At 32.7% G+C, this 22,157-nt stretch overlaps 2 protein-coding genes across 4 annotated transcripts; both read left to right on the plus strand.

The window, feature by feature from the left end:
* Window positions 1–800: 800 nt before the first annotated feature.
* On the plus strand, window positions 801–4,237 carry LOC120090429 (tubulin alpha-5 chain-like). Its single transcript, XM_039048089.2, has 5 exons — window positions 801–1,201; window positions 1,980–2,194; window positions 2,289–2,488; window positions 2,740–3,248; window positions 3,601–4,237. Exons 1-5 carry the CDS (start codon window positions 1,089–1,091, stop codon window positions 3,911–3,913), a joined length of 1,350 nt encoding a protein of 449 aa, XP_038904017.1. The 5' UTR covers window positions 801–1,088; the 3' UTR covers window positions 3,914–4,237.
* A 4,027-nt stretch (window positions 4,238–8,264) lies between these two features.
* WDR55 (transducin family protein / WD-40 repeat family protein) lies at window positions 8,265–17,775 on the plus strand. Of its 3 annotated transcripts, XM_039049221.2 has the most exons (17): window positions 8,463–8,572; window positions 8,762–8,783; window positions 8,937–9,074; window positions 9,159–9,191; window positions 9,396–9,460; window positions 9,578–9,665; window positions 9,763–9,835; window positions 12,204–12,310; window positions 13,102–13,144; window positions 13,335–13,391; window positions 14,526–14,602; window positions 14,773–14,821; window positions 14,916–14,962; window positions 15,074–15,147; window positions 15,306–15,361; window positions 16,335–16,429; window positions 17,477–17,775. In XM_039049221.2, exons 3-17 carry the CDS (start codon window positions 8,980–8,982, stop codon window positions 17,481–17,483), a joined length of 966 nt encoding a protein of 321 aa, XP_038905149.1. In that variant the 5' UTR covers window positions 8,463–8,572; window positions 8,762–8,783; window positions 8,937–8,979; the 3' UTR covers window positions 17,484–17,775. The 3 variants fall into 3 exon arrangements, with proteins under 3 accessions (XP_038905147.1, XP_038905148.1, XP_038905149.1); XM_039049219.2 differs by lacking the exon at window positions 8,762–8,783 and having other exon boundaries at window positions 8,265–8,572; window positions 8,828–9,074; XM_039049220.2 differs by lacking the exon at window positions 8,762–8,783 and having other exon boundaries at window positions 8,421–8,572.
* Window positions 17,776–22,157: the final 4,382 nt, after the last annotated feature.

Raw genomic sequence — 22,157 nt, forward strand, 5'->3', positions numbered from 1 at the left:
ATAAAATATCTTATATAGCTTTTATGATACTTATCAATTGTCAAATTAGAATAACTGTCTTGAAATCAATTGAGATGTATATAAGTTAAATATAGAAATAAAAATATCCTATTGATGTTCTTGAATCAATGAACCGACTTCTTAAAATAAATGGATCGGTCTTGGATTCCTCCCGCCATCACCAAAAATCAAATTAATAAAGAATGTGTAATGATTGTGATTCCACTTCCTCATCCCTGATAAATACAAGAGAAAGAAAGATCTCGAAGAAAAGTTTTTAGAACTTTTGGTCGAGTTCGAGTTTAGTGGAACGTGCCCTTCCTAGTACTAATAGAGGGGCTCTTCAGCCAAGGAGACGTCCTGGTAGGAAGGCCGACCACAATATAAGTCCCCATCCTTCCACCACCACAATTTTACGTCTCAAAATCAAACTATATGGTGAATATTTTATTTTAATATAATAATTACAAAGGTAGATGATTGAACTTTCTACCTTTAAAGAAGGTCATACCAAATTATCAGTTATCGTTGAACTAAAACTTATTTTTAGTGAATAAAAAGTATAGAAGTGTACGAATTAGAAGCAATTGATTTGAAAATTTCAATGTAAAAGTAAAGGTGAGGCGTCGAATGAAGATAAGATGACAAAATTATAGGGGACTTGGGGGGATTAAAATAGTAATTTGATCTCTAATCATTGTTAATTAAGAAAAAAGAATTTTGTATAGTCAACGCCACGCGCAAGAAGGGCGCGTGAGGGAAGAGGAGAGAAAGAAAGGGGTGAAAAATGGAGGGACCTCAAGCTAAACTACCGTCATCCCCACACCCAAAACCGACACTTGGTTTAAGTTTAACCCTAAAAATACAAAACAATAGAGACAATGAACAATTAACAAACTTCTTCATTTCTAAATCTCCCGTTTATAATAATAATTGATTGATATTTATTCAATCAATTATCTCTATTTGCCCTCTGCGAGCCGGCAATCACATTCAGCAGCATCTTCCTCTCTTTTCCCTTTTCTCTCTCTGTTTTCTCTCGATCCTTCCCCTCCCCTTCTTCGAGAGAGATCGGATTCGGATTCGGGATGAGGGAAATTATCAGTCTTCACATTGGTCAAGCTGGAATTCAGGTCGGCAATTCTTGTTGGGAGCTTTATTGCCTCGAACATGGCATCCAGCCGGATGGTTTGATGCCCAGGTTTGTAGTTTTTTTCCTTTTTCTTACTTGATTTCTTGATTTGGGTTTGCTTTTGTTTGTCAATTGATGTCACATATGTATCAGTATTGATCCTCGATTTGTTTTTGACTCGTCAGATTCAATTTCCCCTGTTTTAGTGACTCTGTATGGTGGGTGGGAGTGGGACTGAATCGAATTTGTGGGGTTTTCTATTTTGCAATTGTGGATTTCGTTTAGGTCTTTGAATTTTGGGTGTTTTCTCCTGATCTCTTGATGCATCGATCGATTCGAGTCTTGTTGTGAGATCAAAGGACGAATCTGGAAATGGGTTTTAATTTTCATTTTAATTGGATGTTCCTTTATGGATCCCCTTCTCCAATTTGAATAACAAGTCTGTGCTCGTTGGAATTGAAAATTTGCATCGAGCTAACTCAATTGATTTGGTAATCGTTTTCTCTGGGAATTTCGAATCTAATGGCCAATCTTTGGTGTTTGTTAGTGTTAGATAGTTTGTGGTGATGTCGCTGTTAAGATGGGAATAGATGCCCTCGATCCGGTTCTTGGTTCAAGAAAATAAATTGTTGGGATCTTATCGGAGGGACCTTCTCGTTGAATTAATTAATTAATATTGGCGTTTAGTGAAATTTTAGCATGGATCTTTTGTTTATTTAGTGTCTTTGATAGTGGCATAAGAAGTTTTCCTTCGATTTTATTTTCCCTTTCAAGCTCTTGCCATGGCTAATTGCCATGAATTATAACTCTTATTCTAATGATGTTTTGTTACCTATGTACGCTGCAGTGACACGTCCATCGGTGTTGCACATGATGCTTTCAACACGTTTTTCAGCGAAACTGGTTCGGGCAAGCATGTTCCTAGGGCAATATTTGTGGATCTGGAACCAACTGTTATCGATGAAGTAAGGACTGGGACGTACCGACAGCTTTTCCATCCGGAACAGCTCATATCTGGTAAAGAAGATGCTGCAAATAATTTTGCCAGAGGACATTATACAGGTACGTGTATTGCCATTCCTTCAAGTTTTCTTAAAGTTTCCTTTTTCACTGTGGTCATTCATTACTAATCCTACTTCATTGCATCATTTTCCAGTGGGTAGGGAAATAGTTGATCTATGCCTTGACCGAGTGCGAAAATTAGCCGACAATTGCACTGGTTTGCAAGGGTTCTTAGTATTTAATGCTGTTGGCGGTGGCACTGGATCTGGATTGGGGTCATTACTTTTGGAACGCTTGTCTGTGGATTATGGAAAGAAGTCAAAGCTTGGATTTTCCATATATCCTTCCCCACAGGTAAGACACAAATGATAAAGACTTTGGTATCTTAGACCACACATTTTTTCATTAATAATGTTGACAAAACATTTATGAAAAGGCCTATCTTTTGTTTTTCCTATTAAAAGTTGGTTTCTTATCAGTAAAAAAGGAAAAGAAAAAGAATCTGTTTCTGCTGAGAAATACTGAATTGACAATTTTTATCTGCATACTTTCCATTATTATATCATTCTAATATCACTCTTAAATGCTACATTCTCTGTGTGCAGGTATCTACTGCTGTGGTAGAACCCTACAACAGTGTGCTTTCCACTCATTCTCTGCTAGAACACACGGATGTAGCTGTTCTTCTGGATAATGAAGCCATTTACGATATCTGTAGGAGATCGTTGGATATTGAAAGACCAACTTACACCAACTTGAACCGCTTGATATCCCAAGTTATCTCTTCTTTAACCACTTCCCTGCGGTTTGATGGTGCTATCAACGTGGATATAACCGAGTTTCAAACTAACCTTGTACCTTATCCACGTATTCATTTCATGCTCTCGTCTTATGCTCCTGTGATTTCTTCTGCAAAAGCTTACCATGAACAGTTATCCGTCCCTGAGATAACCAATGCCGTATTTGATCCCTCAAGCATGATGGTCAAGTGTGACCCAAGGCACGGAAAGTACATGGCATGTTGTTTGATGTATAGAGGAGATGTTGTACCCAAGGATGTGAATGCTGCTGTTGCTACCATCAAAACTAAGCGAACAGTTCAATTTGTTGACTGGTGAGTTAACTGCTCTGTATTGTTAGATTATGAAGCCAATTATATATTTGTGCTTTCAATGGTCCATATCTTATTGCTTAAATTGTTTAAATGTATGATGCACATTTTGCTATCTTGTCTTACTATAAACAGTAGCATGATGGGAAATTCCTCTGCAGAAAATAAAAAATTTATTCATGTTTAGGATATGATTGAGATCAAGCTGGAAAGTATCATACATCCTGAAGTGAACTTCCCCAAAGGATGTTAGTTTAATTGGTTTACTTTAGAAAAGGTTCTTAGAGATCATAGGAATACATAATTTTCTAAATGTTATGCTCTGAATTAAAGTTGTGCCATGTGAATTGTCCAGGTGTCCTACTGGCTTCAAATGCGGTATTAACTATCAACCCCCAAGCGTTGTTCCTGGGGGTGATCTCGCCAAGGTGCAGCGAGCTGTCTGTATGATAAGCAACAGCACAGCCGTGGCCGAAGTCTTTTCAAGAATTGACCACAAATTCGATCTTATGTACGCTAAGCGCGCATTTGTCCATTGGTACGTGGGGGAGGGTATGGAGGAAGGTGAATTCTCTGAAGCCCGTGAGGATCTTGCTGCTCTAGAAAAGGACTACGAGGAAGTCGGGGCCGAAGATGTCGATGAAGAGGAAGAAGGGGAAGATTATTAATCCCATGAATAATAATACCCTGTGTATCTTTTTTCCATTGTTTTCGTGTTTGTTTCTTGTTAAGTCAGTTGTGCAATGTTTCATACATGGGTGATCTTGAAGGTGTGGTTTCTGTTTTGTATGATTCTGGGTCTCTGTCATTCTATTGATTTCGAAATTTACAGTGTTTAGAAACTACTTGCAAATTTTATTATAAGGAGCTGAGGTTTCTGTAAAGATCTTTCCGAGGAGTCGGTTCCCTTTGAACCGTTTGGTGATGGAAGGAATTGTAGCTCTTTCTCGGATTTTCACCTAAGTAAATCACAATCATATTGCAAGGCCAAATGCTTTTGGTGTAGCTTCTAAGTAATTTTAGATAAATATATGTACTTCTGATTTAATTATTTATTCTTGAAGAAATACATTAGAGTTGCTTATCCAAGACAATGATATATTGTAATCAGATTTATGGATATATCGATATATTTTTAAATATTGATAAATATTTTGAGTAAAATCATGCATATCACGAAAAATTACAAAAATACTGTGGAATATTTCATTTATTAAAAAAAATTATTTATAAAAATATTGTGAAATTTTTCAATAATTACAAGTCAAATATAATTGGTAATGAAATAATAGATAATAGTGAAAAATCAAAAAAGTATTATAAAAATAATATCTAGCACGATCCATTTAGTTCAAGAGTAAAATCGGTTTATAAACAATATTTTTTATTAAAAATGTGTATTTTTAATATATTATAAGAAGTAAAATTAAATTTAAAAAATTGAAAACATAAAGAAAAAAATAAGTAAGAGATAAAGAGGGGATTGAGATTATGAACTACAGATATAAAAATAACAATAAAATATAAATTATATATAATATTCGAAAATAGAAGAAGTATATAGTGAGGGAATTATAAATAAAAATAGATAAAATGAGAAATGATTATCGTGAATGTGAGAGAGAGAAACACACGTATATGTATAATAAAAATAACTGGAATATGAAAAGGGAAAAAGAAAAAAGAAAGAATGAAGAGGGAGACGGTAATGAAACAAAAAACGGGAAAAAGATGCATGCATCGAACTCGCGACCTATCTTCCACTAACCTGGCAAATACAGTGATTTGAGTGGAATATCAGAAGCAAAATATATATTATATAAGCGCCCCAGAATTTTTTTTTTTTTTTTTTTTTTTAAATATCGACGAAATATCGACGATAAACAAAATATCACCGACTTTTATTTTTATTTATTTATTTTTTAATGTAGAAACGATATTTCGACGATATATCATGATTTTTTATCTTTAATCTAAGAACGTAATTTGATTTTGAATAATTAAAAATGCTTAAATTTGAACGTACAACAAAAAAAATATCACATTTGAAATAATTCGATTGGTTAATAATTAGTCTAAAGTGACTAGAAAGATGTTTCTAAACAAAAAATTACAAAATTGTCCTTAAATTTATTGTTTCTCATCTTCTTCTCTTTTTTTTTTTTTTTTTTTTTGATATATTGACCTATGTGTAAGGTTTAATTACAAATTTGGTCTATATAATTTAAAAAAAGAAAAAAAAAAGTTAGAATTTAGTCCCTATGATCTTAAGAGTTATAATTAATTTTTATGTTTTGGTATAATATCATAAATATTATTCTTATGGTTTGATAAAACTTTCATATATAGTTCCTATCACAAGAGAATTCACAGTTGGAAGAAGTCAAGAGGATAAAGGATGAGAATTCACGCGGTCTGCCAATTCGCCAAGTCACATTAGAAAAATATATTCCAAATAATCTGATTTGTTGAAGTTGTTATTTTCCTTTCATTCTGATGGGTTGTTTCCTTTTCCCTCTTTCTCAATTTTGTTATATATTCTTTGTATTCCTTTCTTGCCCACATCAAGGACAACATATGTTCATAAATAGGGCTGAATTTTGCCCTCTGTATAGTGCGAGGAATATACGAGCATTCCTTCCTATTATGTGTTACTCTTACTATTAACTTGGTATAGAGCTTCCAAGGCTAAGGTCATTCCCACTGCAATCTCCTCATGACTCGAGCTTGCTCTATTCAATCACCTCTGCTTTAAAAGACTTGGGCCGACTACACTATTTCCTGGGAATTGTCCTCGATCAACCAACATATATAAATGACCTCCTTCGCAAATTGAACATGCACACTCTCAAACCTACTGCATCTCCTAGTGTTCAAGGCAAAGACTTTCAAAATATGAAGGAATACCACTTGAATCTCCCTTTTTATATCATATCACTGTTGGAACTCTTCAATACTTAACTCACACTCGACCGGACATCGCATATAGTGTTAATACTTTGAGCCAATTCCTTCAAAAACCCACGGACAGTCATTGGCAAGTAGTGAAATGACTTCTTCGGTATGTCAGCGGCACTAGGAATCTTGGTCTTCTATTTCAACCAAGCCAGAGATCTTCAAATCTCTGCTTTTTCAAATGCTAACTGGGCATCAAACCTCGATGACAAAAAGTCTATAGCTGCTTACTGTGTTTGTAGGAAACAACTTAATCTCGTGGTCATCTAAAAAGCAAACAACTATTGCTCGCTCCAGTATAGAGTTTGAGTATCGAGCACTTGTCCACGCATCCTATGAAATTATATGGATGCATCAACTTCTCAAGGAAATGGGGATGTGCTCTCCAAATCTTATGGTGTGATAATATGAATGCCAATGCCCTTGCTGCAAATCAAATTTTTCATGCTAGAACCAAGCATATTGAGATTGATGTGCACTTCATTCGCGATCAAGTACTTAAAGGAAATTCGAAAGTTCGTTATGTTCCTACCACATATCGGTTAGCTAGTTGTTTAACCAAACCATTGTCATCTCCTGAAGCAATATACGAGCATTTTTTCCTATTTTCTGTTACTCTTACTATTAACTACAACCGGTGTTTATGAAGTTTTATCAAACCATAAAAATTAAATTCTAATTATAAATTATATAAACTAAATTATAACTTTTCTTTTATTTCAAACACATTCGTAAAACAAACTAACTTGTGATTAAAATTAAAACTACCTGAAAAGATGTAAACAAATTCACAGTATTTAAAGGAGTTTTAGAGAGAAAATGTATGAAAATGTAATTTTTAAAAGTGTTTTAATTTTAAATTATAATTGTAATTAAATGCGTGTTTAAATTTTAAATCATAATTTGTAATTAAATACGTATTTAAATTTTAAATTATAATTTGTAATTTAATACGTAGGCTATCATTCAAATCAAAATAGAAATAATCAATTTTAATTTAATAGATAATTTCCAAGACTTTTAACAAATATATAAAAAAAATGTAGTTTAAATTAAAGTTTGTAATTTAGTGTATAACCAAATCAAGCTAAAAACTTAGGTGTGTTGGGTAATTATTTTTTTTCTCCTGTTTTTTGAAAATTAAACTTACAGACACTATTTTTACCTCTATATTTATTCTTTTGTTATTTACTTTTAATGGTGGTTTAAAAAACCGAACTAAAAAAAGGTAAATTTGAAAAAGTTATTTTTTAGAATTTGACTAATAATTCAATTATTATACTTAAAGATACCAATCATGGTAACAAAATGGAGATAAAACAAGTTTAATTTTTTTTTTAAAAAAATAAAATAAAATGGTTACAAAAGTGTCTTAACCAATCAAAACTTTTAAATTAAACTTATGAAGACAAAAACAAAAATTATCTTTTCTTCTCAATTCATTAAATTTCTGTAAACAAAAGCAGTTGATTTATGATAAATATCATTTAATATGAAGGCTATGTTTTTAGATACCATGCGATTTTTAAAAATTGTTCTCTCTTTTAATGCAAATTTTAGATAAAAATAATAAAATCTAAAATCCATACATGCATTTTTTTTTCTTTGGATAACATGAGATTAATTTAGAACCCTTTTTTTTTCTTAACGTTAATTAGAGACAACATTTTATTTTATTTTTTCAATTTTTTTCTTTAAATCTAAGATATCACTATATTCATTAATTAAACGGAAAAGAAAAATAAAAAATTTCTCTCCAACATCTCTAAATAATAAATAGATAGATATATCCAAATAATAAATATATAGATATAGAAGTATAAATAGATACATATAATTAGTTAATTACTTATAAATTTAAATTTAATCCAAAATTATTTTCTTCAATCAATTTAATTTAAAAACTTTTATACGTAAATCATATCTTAAAACTTCTATTTTGAATTTACAAAATACATGCAACCCATACAAACTAGTAACTAACAAATTGTCGACTCAAAAGTAATGACCACAAAAAAAAAAAAGATATTTTAAAATATTAATAGCTAAGTTGTTGTTGTTATTATTATTATTATTGTTATTTTGTTTTTAATAGTTAAAGGATTAAATGGATCAAAGTGAAACTTTCACAAATTTATAAGTTAAAATTGTTTTATTTCCAAAAAAAAAAAAAAAAAAAAGAGAAAAGAAAAGAAAAAAAGAAAAAAGAAAACGAAGGCAAAAACCCTACGTTATACGGCAGCACTGTTTCTTCTTCCAATCCATCTCACGTGCTCCACCCGACTTCCCTCCCCTTTTTAGCAGCTCAGTGTCGCCGCCGTCGCCGCCTCCCTGCTGGTGGTTTGCCCTGGTTTTCAACTCGCTTCATACTGGTATTTTCTCATTCTCCGTTTAGATTTTCTTTTCTCTCCTGAATGACTCAAACTACAGTTTCTTTGACGAAAGAAAGTGGAAGTTTTGATTTGGACATTATAGTTGGTTTTCATGAGCTTTTAAATTGATTGCACATCGCTGAATTCAAACAATTCGTTCCATCCATAGTTTGTCGCTTTCTTTTTCAGGAATTCTCTATATCTTCTCACTGTGAGTTCGTTTTGTACAACTGTTGTTGTGATTTTTCATGTCAGATTTTCTTTGTCGAATTATACTCTATATCCGCCTCTCATAGCCACAGCAGTGTCGCTTGCCTTTGAACTTTAGAGGTTCCGAACGGGGACTCTCTCTCTCTTATTACAGACTCCCATTGCGTTGATACGACCAGAGTGTTAGAAATACAGGCATGGAAATAAACCTTGCAGACATTCCTTTCGACTTGGACTTCCATCCATCCGACCAGTTGGTTGCAGCTGGTGTGATCGGGGGCAATCTCCACTTGTACTTTCTCTTTCATGTTTTCTATTTTATTTTCCATTTTAATTTTCTTCAATCACTTATTAAATTCTAAGTTCGTCTTTGCAGGTACCGTTATGATGCAAATGCTTTACCCCAAAGGTAGGATAACCGTTGGTCTTCTTCCCCCTATATGCACTTTGCACAAATTTATTTGGACTCCTGTAACCTACAGTATGAGTAGTATATTTATTTTTTTTGAACAAGAGATAGAACTCTTCATCTTGCACAAATTTATATGAAATCCTTTAACCTACAGTATAAGTGGTATATTCATGCTCGTTTAAACTTTTCTGTCTACCTTAGGCTCTTTAAAGTTCGTGCGCATGTCGAATCTTGCAGAGCTGTTAGATTCATCAATGACGGACGTGGTATTGCTTAATTCTCTTTTTTGCTTGCTTTTATTTTCCTTTTTATTTTTACTTCCTTTGGCAAAAATTGTTGGTGTTTTCGACCTTTAAATGATCGGTTTATTGTCTGTATATCAGCAATTTTGACAGGTTCATCAGACCATTCCATTCTCTCTACGGACGTGGAGACTGGTTCTGTTATTGCTCGTCTTGAAGATGCACATGAGTGAAGTTTCTTTCCTTCTGTTTTCCGTTTGTCTATCTTCATGCATATCCAATGAAATATAAGATTGAGTAATATGGTAGTTCACTTTTTTCTACAGTGAAGCAGTCAGTAAATTGATCAACATAACCCCAGAAACCATTGCTTCAGGAGATGACAATGGGCGCATCAAGGTCCTTTTCTTGTCGTTATCTTCTCTATTTTCTAATTTTATGTTTCCTCTATGCTTTGAAGATATAACTGATATGGAAAAGCGAAAAAATTAAAGAGAGCATTTCAGCTCGATGAGGAACTGAATTTCTTTTGGAGGAGATACTAAACAACAGAAATTTATTATTGCCTATTGAAGTGGCATTGAGAAATGAACCACTTTAACAAACTACTACTGTTGACTTGGTATTAGGAAAGTGCCAAAGTTAGATAGAACTACAAATGATTTCCTTAAATTAGTTAGTAACGAGGATTGCCAAAGTGACTTAATTTTTGATGCAGGCTAAGATATGATACCTCACTAGCATCAATCTATATGTTTTTGGGGGGGGGGGGGGGAACCCTTTGATTTGGACTGAGGTGATAGTTAGAAGTAATAAATGCATGAAAGAGACAGTTAGTCCAACTTCACGTGCTTAATGTAGGAGTGAATTATGGATTGACAATCAATGAACTTGCATTGTTGTATGTAGTATACTAGATTGCCCATCCTTTGAAGAGAAGCACTGAACATTTACAGCATGGTTCTTGTCATAAATGGTTATAGAACAAAGGACACATAGTTAGTGTTAATGAACTTGTGACAATTAGGATTAATCGTCTTATTTTTGGGAAGACCATTGGGTGGGGGAGAGTCCTCTTTGTGCTTTATTCCAAGACTATATCATTTATCTTTTCTTAAAAACCACTTTATTGCTGATTTTCTTGTGGTCTGGGAGCTCGTGTTCTTCTTTGTTCAGTTTCCGTCGTTCTCTTTCCAATAGGGAAACGTCGAATGTGGCCTCTCTTCTTGTTTTACTTGAAGGTCACTTATTTATAATTGGGAGAAGGGACGTGAGAGTCTAGAGGTCCAGTCCTTTGGAGGGGTTCTCGGGTAAATCTTTCCTTCATAGTTTGGGTGATCATTCCCTATTGGTGTCTCGGTCTTCTCAGTTCTTTGGGGGATTAAGATTCCTAGGAAAGTAAGGACTTTTACCAGGCAAGTTCTTCACGGTCGTGCTAATACGATGGACTGGTTGACGAGGAAGTTGCCCTTGCTTATTGGGTCGTTCTGTTGTCTTTTTTATCTGAAGGTAGAGGAAGATCTAGATCATATCCTTTGGCATCGTGAGTGTTTTCCAGACATTTGACTTTTTTGTGGCTTGGTAGAGGGTCACTAGGAGTATGTTCAAGGAGTTCCTCCTCAATCCGCCGCGGGGGAGAAGGGTCGCTTTCTTTGGCTTGCAGGGGCGTGTGCAATTTTATGGATCTTGTTGGGAGGCGGAATAATACAACTTTTAGAGGGAAGGTAGGGGATCCTAGTGAGATTTGGTCTCTCATTTGCTATCATGTGTCTATGTGGGCTTGAATTTCGAAGACCTTTTGTAACTACTCTATAGGTATTCTTTTGCATAGTTGGAGGCCCTTCTTGTAGTTGGGCTTCTTTTTTTGTGCCTAGTTTTTCTGTATGCCCGTGCTTGTATTCTTTCATTTTTTCTCAATGAAACTGGTTATTTTTATCAAAAAATAAGTGCTGGTGATGGAATATGCAATGCTGAGCAAGAGAACTTAAATATCTCAATATTGTTCACTAACGCCTGATTGGCCTCCCTAAAAGATACGGGAAAACTAATTGAGCATATTTTTAGCGTAAGGAATGCTTCATATGCAAGGATAACACATGGTACAGCACCAACCATTTCTCATATTATAAAAATTGCAGTAGTGACCTTACTTGAACATGATTTGTTTTATATGCTATACAACTATTATATGTTATGCAACTATGTCCTTGACTTATATTTATAGAAGGTTAAAATTTGTGAAGGTTCATCATTTTTTTTTAATTGGGATGAATTGTTGAACTTTCATTGAGAAGAAATGAAAGAATACAAGAGGTTACATAAAACCAACTTGCATTAAAAGGGGCCAAACTGAAACAAAAATGGACTCTAGTAAAGTGAAAAATGGACATCGTATCGTTGTCTTAAAAATTGTCCCATTGACGTGTCCTATCATATTTGTATCCGTGTTTGTGTTTCTTAGATGACAGATTATACTAGCACACTACTGTTAACCTTCATTCAAATTAATTGGTTGCAAACATAAATTATTTAACTCAACATGTGAGCAGGTAGCCCTACTACGGTGTTTTTCTGTTGAGGTAGGCTAAAGATAATACAGTTTTTTGTTGGATAGGAATTAGGAAACTCAATAACAGTTACTCACTTTGATATCCGATGATGAGTCTTCTCACGCTGATACTTATTTATTTTATACTTTTCCCATGTCATCTTTTGTGTGTTTTTTGGCATTCCAATAATTTTTTACTGGACTGATGTATCTTTCAAGGTATGGGATACCAGACAACGTTCTTGCTGCAGTTCTTTCAAAGCTCATAAAGATTATATTTCAGATATGACCTATTCATCTGATTCCATGAAGCTTTTGGCAACAAGGTAATCCTTGCCGTAACTATTATTTCACTTCAGTTTTATTATCTTAAGAGTTCTAGGAAGATTTCTGAAGTTTGTTGAACTTGAACCATATGATTATTTTTTTGGTAGACCGTAGACTGAAGTATGGTTAGTGTTGAGGCACACGCCTAGGCTCTTTCCTTGTGCCTTGCTTCAAAGCTAGATTCCCTTAATGAAGCCGAAGCGTGCTTGAGGCGTAGTCCTTGGCACCTGAGAAAGTCATGAATGTTCTTTAAAAAAAATATTCACTTTTCCTTACCATCTGGAATTAGAGCTCTACTCTTTAAACTTTTCATATCATTTATTCATAATACTATTTTTCTTCATATATATAAAAAAATATTTACATTTTCTATTGTGTGCCCATAAGTCATGTTTTTTTAGTGCTCAGACTTAGGCTTTGGGGGGCTGTTGTGGTTTAGTGCACCTCTAAGTTTAAAAACTTCTGGGTATGACAATGATTTTGTATTCTCTTTCTCAAATTTCAACTTTGTAATTTATGTAGGTTTGAGATCACTTAAAGTTAGGAATAAAAATGTTGTTTCTTATCTACAAAGTTCTTATAAAGTAACTTTATGCAGATTCAAGAAACAACTTCATGAATTCCTATTTGTCATCTTCTTGATTCTACCCTCTTTTCCATTTGAAGAATTTAAATGAGAAATTGACTACATCATGGACTATAAAATTAGGTCAATAATGTTGTCAAAACTTTCTTCTTTGATTTTATTGTCTTTTTTAACGTTTTTTCCTCTCTTTTTTGGTTTTTGAAGTGGAGATGGGTCTCTATCTGTATGCAATCTCAGAAGAAACAAGGTTAGCCATCCCAAGTTATGAAGTAATTTGTGTGACTATAATGTGTTAAGTGTTAACCATATCTTTTACTATTTTAAATTTTCATCGTATGTGCTGTTTTGATGTGGATTTAAGCTTGCTTGGACATTTTGGAAGTTGACTAAAACAATCTCTTTTGCTTCTCACGTTGATTGGCCCTATTTGAATGCAGATCCATGCTCGATCTGAGTTTTCAGAAGTAGAGCTGCTATCTGTTGTTATCATGAAGGTAGACTTACATATAATGGACTATCAATCATATTCTAGACATGCATTTACATATTTGCTTCTGAAAGCTGTTATTTCATTGTGACGATGTAAATTGTTCAAGTTTTTTTCTTCCTATAGCTTCGGTTCTCTTTTGTTCAATTGGAGAAGTCTTTTGTATATGTAATTTGATAAATTGTTTCTTATAAAAAAACAAAGAAAAAGAAAAAAGAAGTCATTGGGGCTTGTAGATATCTTATTTCTCACCCCATCTTTTGTAAATTTTTTAGAACTTTTTCTACCTCAATGATTGAAATCTGACAAACCAATCTGTTAAGAGTATCCTTTATTATTTTTTTCAAAATCTTTTATAGGCCTCAATCATTAGGCAATTTTATTTCTCTAATGTAAAGATTCAAAAAGCAAGCAGAACATTCTTGCTCAAAATATACTTTATCATTAATTTTTATCTCTCATAATTTGAAGTTTTCATTTTCTCATTTCCTCACTGCCCCTCCACATTTTCCCTATTGTTTTAAAAAGCCTTCTCGGGTGCACACCTAGGCTTAAGACGCAGGTTTGGCACCTCGCCTTGAAAATGCGAGACTCACAAAATAAGGCACGCCTCAAGTGTGTGCCTTTTGTGAAACCCGCCTTGGGCCTTAGGGATTTTTCATTATTTTTAAAATATAGCAATAATTAAGGTTTTTTCTTCTTTATTAACTAAAAAATATCAAATTTACTAAGCCTAAATGCAAAACTTCTTGTGTTTAGGGGTCTTTTTTTCATATTTCTACTTCAACTATGCCCTCTTTTCTTTAAGTATTACTTTTATATATAGTGCGCTTCACAAAAAAAAGGCATGCATTTTTTCCCCCCTCCCTCAATGTCTTGCGGTTAAGCCCAGGAGTCTATTGCACTTTATTGCTCCTTGAGCTTTAAAAAACATTGATTTTCGCCTAGGAGATTATGGCGAGGGAAGAAGTGAATTTTAGAATTTTTTTTTAAACTTCTGTTGTGAAAGCATCTGAACCACCACAAAGAATTTGCTAACTGAGTGCAAATAAACATTCATTCTCCAGTTCATAAATAACATGTAATTTTAACTCTCTCACTTTTTCTTATTTCTTGTGGTTTTTTTTTTTCCTGTGGTCAGAATGGACGTAAAGTCATCTGTGGATCGCAAACTGGAACTCTATTACTATATTCATGGGGTTGCTTCCAGGACTGCAGGTGTACATATATGGTTTTTCTTGAATATGTATGATGCATTGGTCTGATCGTTTTAATGAAACCAGGAATTCATTCTTGTGATTCGATGTATTAATTATAATGCTCCCAATCTCCTTTTTCTTTATTGATTCGTTCCTCATTTCTTTTGTTTTAACTTCATTCTTCTTCAGTGATCGCTTTGTTGATGCCTCTCAAAATCCTGTGAATGCATTGCTGAAGGTAAGAACTTGTGTAACATCTAGTAGTATTGTCATTTTTTAATATCTTCAAGGAATCTTTCAATTACAGCGGCTGTTTCTTTCCTTCCTTTTAGCTTGATGAAGACCGGGTTATTGCTGCATCTGAGAGTGGACTCATCAGGTGAGAACTTTGATAAATAGATGCAATCCTATTTTGATCCAGATATCAGAAGAGCGTGTATTTCTATCTTTCCTTTAAATAGTTCACTTATTCATGTGATATTTTCATTAGTCTGGTAGGCATATTGCCCAATAGAGTAATTCAACCAATTGCAGAACACTCCGACTACCCTGTGGAGCGGCTTGGTAAGACATTTTCCGTTTTGGCTGATAATTTTTTTCGTTTTGACTGTTAATTCAGCATATCATTTGAGCCTTTTTTGGGTCTGCAGCGCTCAATAAGCTGCTTCTCTTTTTTGTTTTTCTATTCATGTTTTTTTTAACAATTTTGTCTTGTCTTGTAGCTTTCTCCCATGACAGGAAGTTTCTCGGCAGTATTTCACATGATTACATGGTAAAGGTAAGCCTCTCTCTCTCTCCCTCTCTCCCCAACTGTTTTGGTACGGTGATTTTATGCTCGATCCCAATTGAACTATCAGTACTTGGCTGAATGGAAATACTGACCAGACCGAAATTTTTGTTGGCGTTTTTCAATTAATTTGAATGAAAGTATGGTTTCTCATATAAAGGAAGAAAGAATGATAAACAAATAAACAAGACGTGTAGTGGGGGTCACAAAGGAATTTTGAAAAAGTGGCAGGGAGGCTAAAATATATGGCTGAAGAAGTTGTGTGAGGGTTATCTTTTTTTGGCTGATTTCTGTTGAGAGAGTTCTCTTAGGAGAATTGGGAGGGGTGAGCTTGCTTGCTAATTGAGTATAAATAAATTGTGGGTAAGGCCCATCATAATTATCCCTATCCGGATTCTATTGTCAAATAAAATATCATTCAAGACGTGTAAGTTGGTCCAACCATCTATGTTTACAATTATTATTGTTGACCATGGGCTGGTTTTTATGATATCCTTTGTTTCTCATTAAAAAGGTCTTCTCCCTTGTTAGTATTGTAAGAAGTCGAAATCCATAAGTACATGGTGTCGGCTAAGGCTGCCTATAGAAACATCACATTGCTCTCTAGTTAAAAAGTTATATTTAAAAATGACATGAATCTTTAATAGTTAGTGATGATGAAATGAATTAGGCATCATTTTGGTCCTACCTTCCCAACAAGGGGTAAAGTAAGAGTTTATGAATTCTTTTACTTTTACACTTCTAAACAATGGCAGATATATATATATATATATATATATATATATAAAATTTCCAGTAATTGGGAGGCCTAAGAAATATGTTGGAATGGTTCTTCCATAATCTTGTTGTCTACTTTGAGGTACATATGGATTCACATGTCTTCAAACCTCGATTGTAACGGTATTTTTCCGCTTTAATTTTTATGACTTATAAGACTTCTATCTTTGTCTTATTGTTTGCGCAGCTGTGGGATATGGATTTGTTGCAAAGTTCTGGAAACGCTTTAAATGGTCGGGCCACGGTTGATGCAAGAGCCAGTGACAACATATTTACTTTCACGTAAGCCCCACATTTGGATTTGGATTTAAATTGAAACAACAGTTTGGCTTTAAAAGATTTTGCTTGGTTTAGGTGGTAGCTTCAATTTGCTAATAGAATAAATGAAGGCTTAATTCTTATGAAATGAACCAATTAAACTGATGGTTGCGTTTCCTCTCCTTTTTTTTTTTTTTTTTTTTTCTTCCCCTCCTTCCTTCCTCCCTCCTATTAAGAGAGAGAAAGAGGATTTTCTGAAACTATCCTTGTTTGAAGTTCAAACTAGGTGATATAATTAATGATATGGTGAAGCCACAAATTGGGGTTCTCTCCTCAACTAGAAAAAATTGATGGGTGATGAATTGTTGGCTTCCTGATTCTGTTACATCTAAAATGATCTTATAGGACACATATCGGACCCGTAAACTTTGAAAATTGTATCGATTAAAATTCTTTACTAATAATTGTATCAATTTAAATCTGAACTTTTGTAAATGCATCAATTAACTCCCTCCTTAATGTTATTGGGAAAAACATTACGTGGTACTTATAGTTATATCAATTAAACCCCTAAACTTTTAAGTGAATCGATTTAGACTCTAATTTTCTTTAAGAACTATTCACGCATCAAGTCCAATTGTCCATTTTAGAAAATTGACATTTGAAGAAGGCTATACGTGTGAGAATTGTTGCATGGACAGTTTTTAAAGGTAATAATAACGAATAGTTTAAATTGATTCACTTATAAATTTAGGAGTTTATTAGACACAAACTTTAAGTTTCACATGATATTTGTCAAACAAAATTATACACTTTCGAAAGTTTAAGGTTTAAATTGATATAAAGTTTAGAATTTAAATTGAAACTCTCGTGGTTTGGGGGTGTAAATTGATATTTTCTATATATGTGTGTAATGTTACAGTCTGCTGTTATTTGTACTTTTCATACAACCTCTGTGGTTTGGGAGTGTAAATTGATATTTTCTATATATGTGTGTGTAATGTTGTCTGCTGTTATTTGTACTTTTTGTGTTCTCTTATGTTTTTAACTTCAATCTTCTACTCTTTGCAGGGACTAGGAGAAAGAAGATCCAAGGCAAAAAACCGAACAAATAGTTCGAGAACAAATTGTCATTTTGTATATTGGCTTTACCCTCTTCACATGTTAAACTCTGAAGACTTCATTACAAAATTTTTGCCCCCATTCTTATTCTCATTTAGGATAGTATCAATTTATATGATCTGAAAAAGTGGACATAATTTGTTATTATGCTGCTCTTTTTTTGATATGGTGCCAACAAGTGATTGTTGATTTTCTCCTAGAATCTGTTAAAAGATATGCAAGTTGTGTTTTATTTGGATTTGGTATTACTATTGTTTAGTTCAAACTTAGACAGCCGGAAGCATTTTTTTATGGGGCGTTGAGATGATATAGGATGTGAAGAGTTCTGATATTTGGAGTATTCTGATGTTTGGGAAGTTCTGATGTATGTGTTTGGGTGTGTAGAGTTATTATGTCTGTGTTTGAGTGTGCAGAGTTGTTATGTCTGAGTTGAAATGTCTGTGTTTAGGTGTGTAAAATTGTTATGTTTGAGTTGATATACATGTTTGAGTGTGCAGAGTTATGTCTGGGTTTGGGTGTGATTCATATGTCAGTGCTATCTAGTTAAGTTTTTGTACTATGTAATAATTTGTCTGTATGAATACTATAGTTTTTTTTTTTTTTTTTATAAATCTTATAATTCAATTCTTGTATTCATCCTATTTGGAATAAAATATTGATTGCATTTTTTTATTCTTCCTAATATCAGGATATGATATATAGTTCAATTTTATATTAATCATTCCAAACTTCTTATTAAAGAAAGTCAAATGGTTTTACAAATAGTGTCAATTTAGAATGGATATGAAATTCATTAAATTCAGTCTCCTAAATTTTTTTTACATAATTTGATGGCCTTATACATGATCATTTTATAACTTGCTTAGAAAAATTTGCATCCATCATAGGTAAATGAACTCAAATCCAATTAATAATTGGTTGAGGTGGTTGAATGGGTTGTGAAAATACGCAAGTGGAATAAAATCAGTAAACAATTAGAACAGTCAATAAAATCAGCAAACAATTAGAACAGTTATTACTAAAGTTGGTTGATAGTTTAATAAATGAAGTAATTAATAATGTATAATATTGAAAACGTGCAAAAAAAAAAAATTAATAAATAGGATTAACACAATTCAATATTCAATATTAAGAATGAAACAATAGGTCTCATGTTTAGAAAAATTTGAAATTAAACATGGTTGGAAAATCAAAACAAGGCATGAAATTGAAAACGAAAATTTGAAATTAAACATGACTGGAAAATTAAAATATGGTAGGATTAAAAATGAAATTGAAAATTTGAAGAGTAAGACACAAAACAAGACACAATATTAACAATGAAACAAGAAACAAAATAGTCTCATCAATATGTTGCATATTTAGAAAAAAACATAGTTGGTATTAGATATAAAACTGATTAGTTAGATATTAGTGATACCATTATGTTATTGAAGTTTCTGTTATACCCTTTCTGGTCTTTTTACATTATTATATGATATATAAATATATCTTCATCGAGGAATAAAAAGCATCGAGTTCAATTATGCTATGATCGAATATGATCAAGCATGAACGATCGAGATTGAGTATGTTCAATCATGATCGAGTATAAACGATCAAGTATGATCGAGTATGTTCAAGCATGATCGAGTATGAACAAATACGATCGAGTATGATCAAGTATGTTCAAGCATGATCGAGTATGAATGATCGAGTAAGATCGAGTATGTTCAAACACGATCGAGTTTAAATGATCGAGTATGTTCAAGCATGATCGAGTATGAACAAATATGATCGAGTATGACCGAGTATGATCAAACATGATCGAGTATGTTCAAGTGTGAAGTAGAAGGAAAATGAAACACATACGATACGTGGAGGAAAATGAAACCGTGAAATACTAAACACGGAAGGAAAATGGGCCCACAAAAAATTCAAATCGGTGAGATAGGATAATGAGCCCCCAAATACTGAGATGATATACCAGCCCATGTTATACTATCTTATGTTGGGCCCCAAACAATCCCTAAAAAGTATGACTTTGTTACTTTTTTAACTTCCCCAAATTGCATTTTTTTTTAATTCTTGCTCTAAACAAATAATAATGCGCTTTTGAGCCAACAAAAATTAAGGACAATATTATTGTAAGAAATAGAAAGAAAAGCAAGTCTTTATCATTCAAATTGTGTTGATCAGTGATTTTTGCAATCGTTTCTTGCCTCGAAAGGTATGATTCAAAGAGTCTAATTTGAGTATAGCTTGAAGCATCATCTAAGATTGAGGGTTTGAATTTCCACTTTGGTACCTAAAAAAAAAAACGTAGGATGTATAGTATTAATAGAGATAAAAGGAAATAAAGAGTTTTTTCTACGGTCTGTAAGATGTCATAACATAGAGATTTTTGGACATCCTAGAATACTTTACCGTAGGTATATCGAGAGTTTAGGATGTCCTCTTGAGACTTATTTTCCAAATTCTCATATTTATTTGATTATTTTTTTTTACTCTTTTTATAAGTATATATTACGTATGTTCTATATATATTCTTACAAAATAAAGACAAAATTTTGGCGTATATAATTTTAGAAATTTAAAGATTCTAATTATCTATATTTTTAAAAAACAAACTACTCTAATAGTAGGACCTAGGAGAGCTCAAAAACTCACTCCCTCTATAGTCAAGTGATCCTTATGTAGTTACTATAATATTTTAGATATACCTTTATTAGTATTTTCATATTGTCAAAATACCAAGGGGATTGATAAGGCTCGTTTAACACCATTTCGTTTTAAGGATCTTTACTTTTAATTTTTGAAAAATAGATTTATAAATGCTACTTTTAAACCTATCGATTTATAATGTTCCAAAAGTACTTTATTTTTTGAACTTTTTGTTATAAAGTGTAAATATTTTAAAGATTTTTCTATTTATAAGAATTTTTCTTTCCATAAGAATGTTCTAAGAATTCGTACTAAACTTTGAGAATTAAAATCTTTTAAAATTTATTTGTATTTTTTGAATTTAGCTAAAAATTTAAAGATTCATCTAAAAACGATGAAAAGTTGACGGTTATTAAAAGGGTATGAGGCTATGATCTCTTAGAGAATGTATATTTGCAATTATTCTTAAAGTCAACATTTTTGTCAATCTATCTCAAGTTTAAAATTTCGACGTGGATGAAAATGTTGGAATCACGATTTTATGAAAATGATGGAAATATTGAAACTTTTTGATGTGATGGATAATTTTGAAAAAAAATTATAATACCATAAAAGATATATTTAAATTAACAAATAAATATTTTACACTTATTAATAGGTAAATTTTTTTGTTGGTTATATGATTCACATGAGAGATGTTTTGCTGCTTTGTTTCTTATGTTTCAACCATTGTTTTATGATATAATGAAAATATCAATTTACTCTTTAAATTAATTTTGACTAATTAAAAAATATATTTTAAAGTGATTTTGAACATGCCAAAAGTGATTTTAATAGATTAAAAATTACTTTCAAACATTAATTGAAATAGATATAAATGCATATGTCACCCTCTCATCCTTCCCGTATGGATGATTTTCACGTATTTGATATATTTTTACTCCCAAACTTTAGTAGTTGTATCAATTAATATTCCAAACTTATTATTGTATAATCTAAACCCTGATCCTGTTGGGTTGTATGTCCTAAAACTCGCAGTTTGTAAACATTAAACATATTTTATTTTGCAATAAATGTATTATTGAGATATATTTAGTAAAATTGTTATTGAATATGTAAATTGCACTTGCTAAGCCTAAATCCAATAAACTAACGAGCCCTTGGTTATAACATGGATAATTGAACTTTATGTAGAGACATAAAAGTGGATCAAGTTTGAGTATATAGCCAAAACGGTCTATAAGTATAGGGATAGGGTTGGGTACCTTATTCTGAAAATACTATGGATTCGACCCACTTTATATTTAAGACAAACGATGTGATCCTTTGTTTATGTAGAGACATGCGAGTGGGACATCCTATGCAAAAGATGTTTCTATGAGACCAGACCATTAAATAGTCACTTTTCTTATAACGCCGTTTACTGTTAAAACTGACTATTTCATTTCGATAACCTAAGGTAACTCAATCTTAATCTTGAGCTAACCATGAACTCCTGTTTATTCGGATTATCCTTTAATCTGCATGGGTGGGAGTGGCTCAACATTGTCACTCAATAATCCTCCCATTTTAAGGATAAGATCGGGTAGATAGCTGGAGACATAGTCCTGCAGTATGGAGTTCACTCCTACTCAATTTTAGGGTTAGTAGATAGGTTGTTCCCTTAAGTACTGATTCCTAGTCTTAAACAAGGGGTCCCACCCTCTCTATGACTGAGAATGACTCGGTTTATTGGTAGGACCATAAGCCAATTGTTCATTAGTAGATAAATGGAGACTTAAGAAGCAAGATGTACTAGAGGGGTAAAATGGTAATTTTGACCCAAATGTAAATACTTAAGGGAATAAGTGTTAAATATATGCATATATTTAACAACACATCATTCAATTGGGAATTGAATGATGAAGAGAGAGTTTGAGATATTTAAATAAGATTTTTAAATATCAAAACTATGAATAAGAATTCATCGGAATTAGTGCTGGATTTA

This window comes from Benincasa hispida, chromosome 11, assembly GCF_027475165.1.
Source record: "Benincasa hispida cultivar pf3 chromosome 11, pf3_genome.v1.1, whole genome shotgun sequence".
Taxonomy (NCBI): Eukaryota; Viridiplantae; Streptophyta; class Magnoliopsida; order Cucurbitales; family Cucurbitaceae; genus Benincasa; species Benincasa hispida.

Excerpts from the sequence above, each read along its gene's own strand:
- LOC120090429 (XM_039048089.2), top strand. The coding sequence starts at position 1,089 with ATGAGGGAAATTATCAGTCTTCACATTGGTCAAGCTGGAATTCAGGTC. Across the intron at positions 2,489-2,739 it reads CCATATATCCTTCCCCACAG|GTATCTACTGCTGTGGTAGA; the intron begins GTAAGACACAAA and ends CTCTGTGTGCAG. Across the intron at positions 3,249-3,600 it reads ACAGTTCAATTTGTTGACTG|GTGTCCTACTGGCTTCAAAT; the intron begins GTGAGTTAACTG and ends TGAATTGTCCAG.
- WDR55 (XM_039049219.2), top strand. The coding sequence starts at position 8,980 with ATGGAAATAAACCTTGCAGACATTCCTTTCGACTTGGACTTCCATCCA. Across the intron at positions 9,461-9,577 it reads ATTCATCAATGACGGACGTG|CAATTTTGACAGGTTCATCA; the intron begins GTATTGCTTAAT and ends TCTGTATATCAG. Across the intron at positions 14,603-14,772 it reads GGTTGCTTCCAGGACTGCAG|TGATCGCTTTGTTGATGCCT; the intron begins GTGTACATATAT and ends ATTCTTCTTCAG.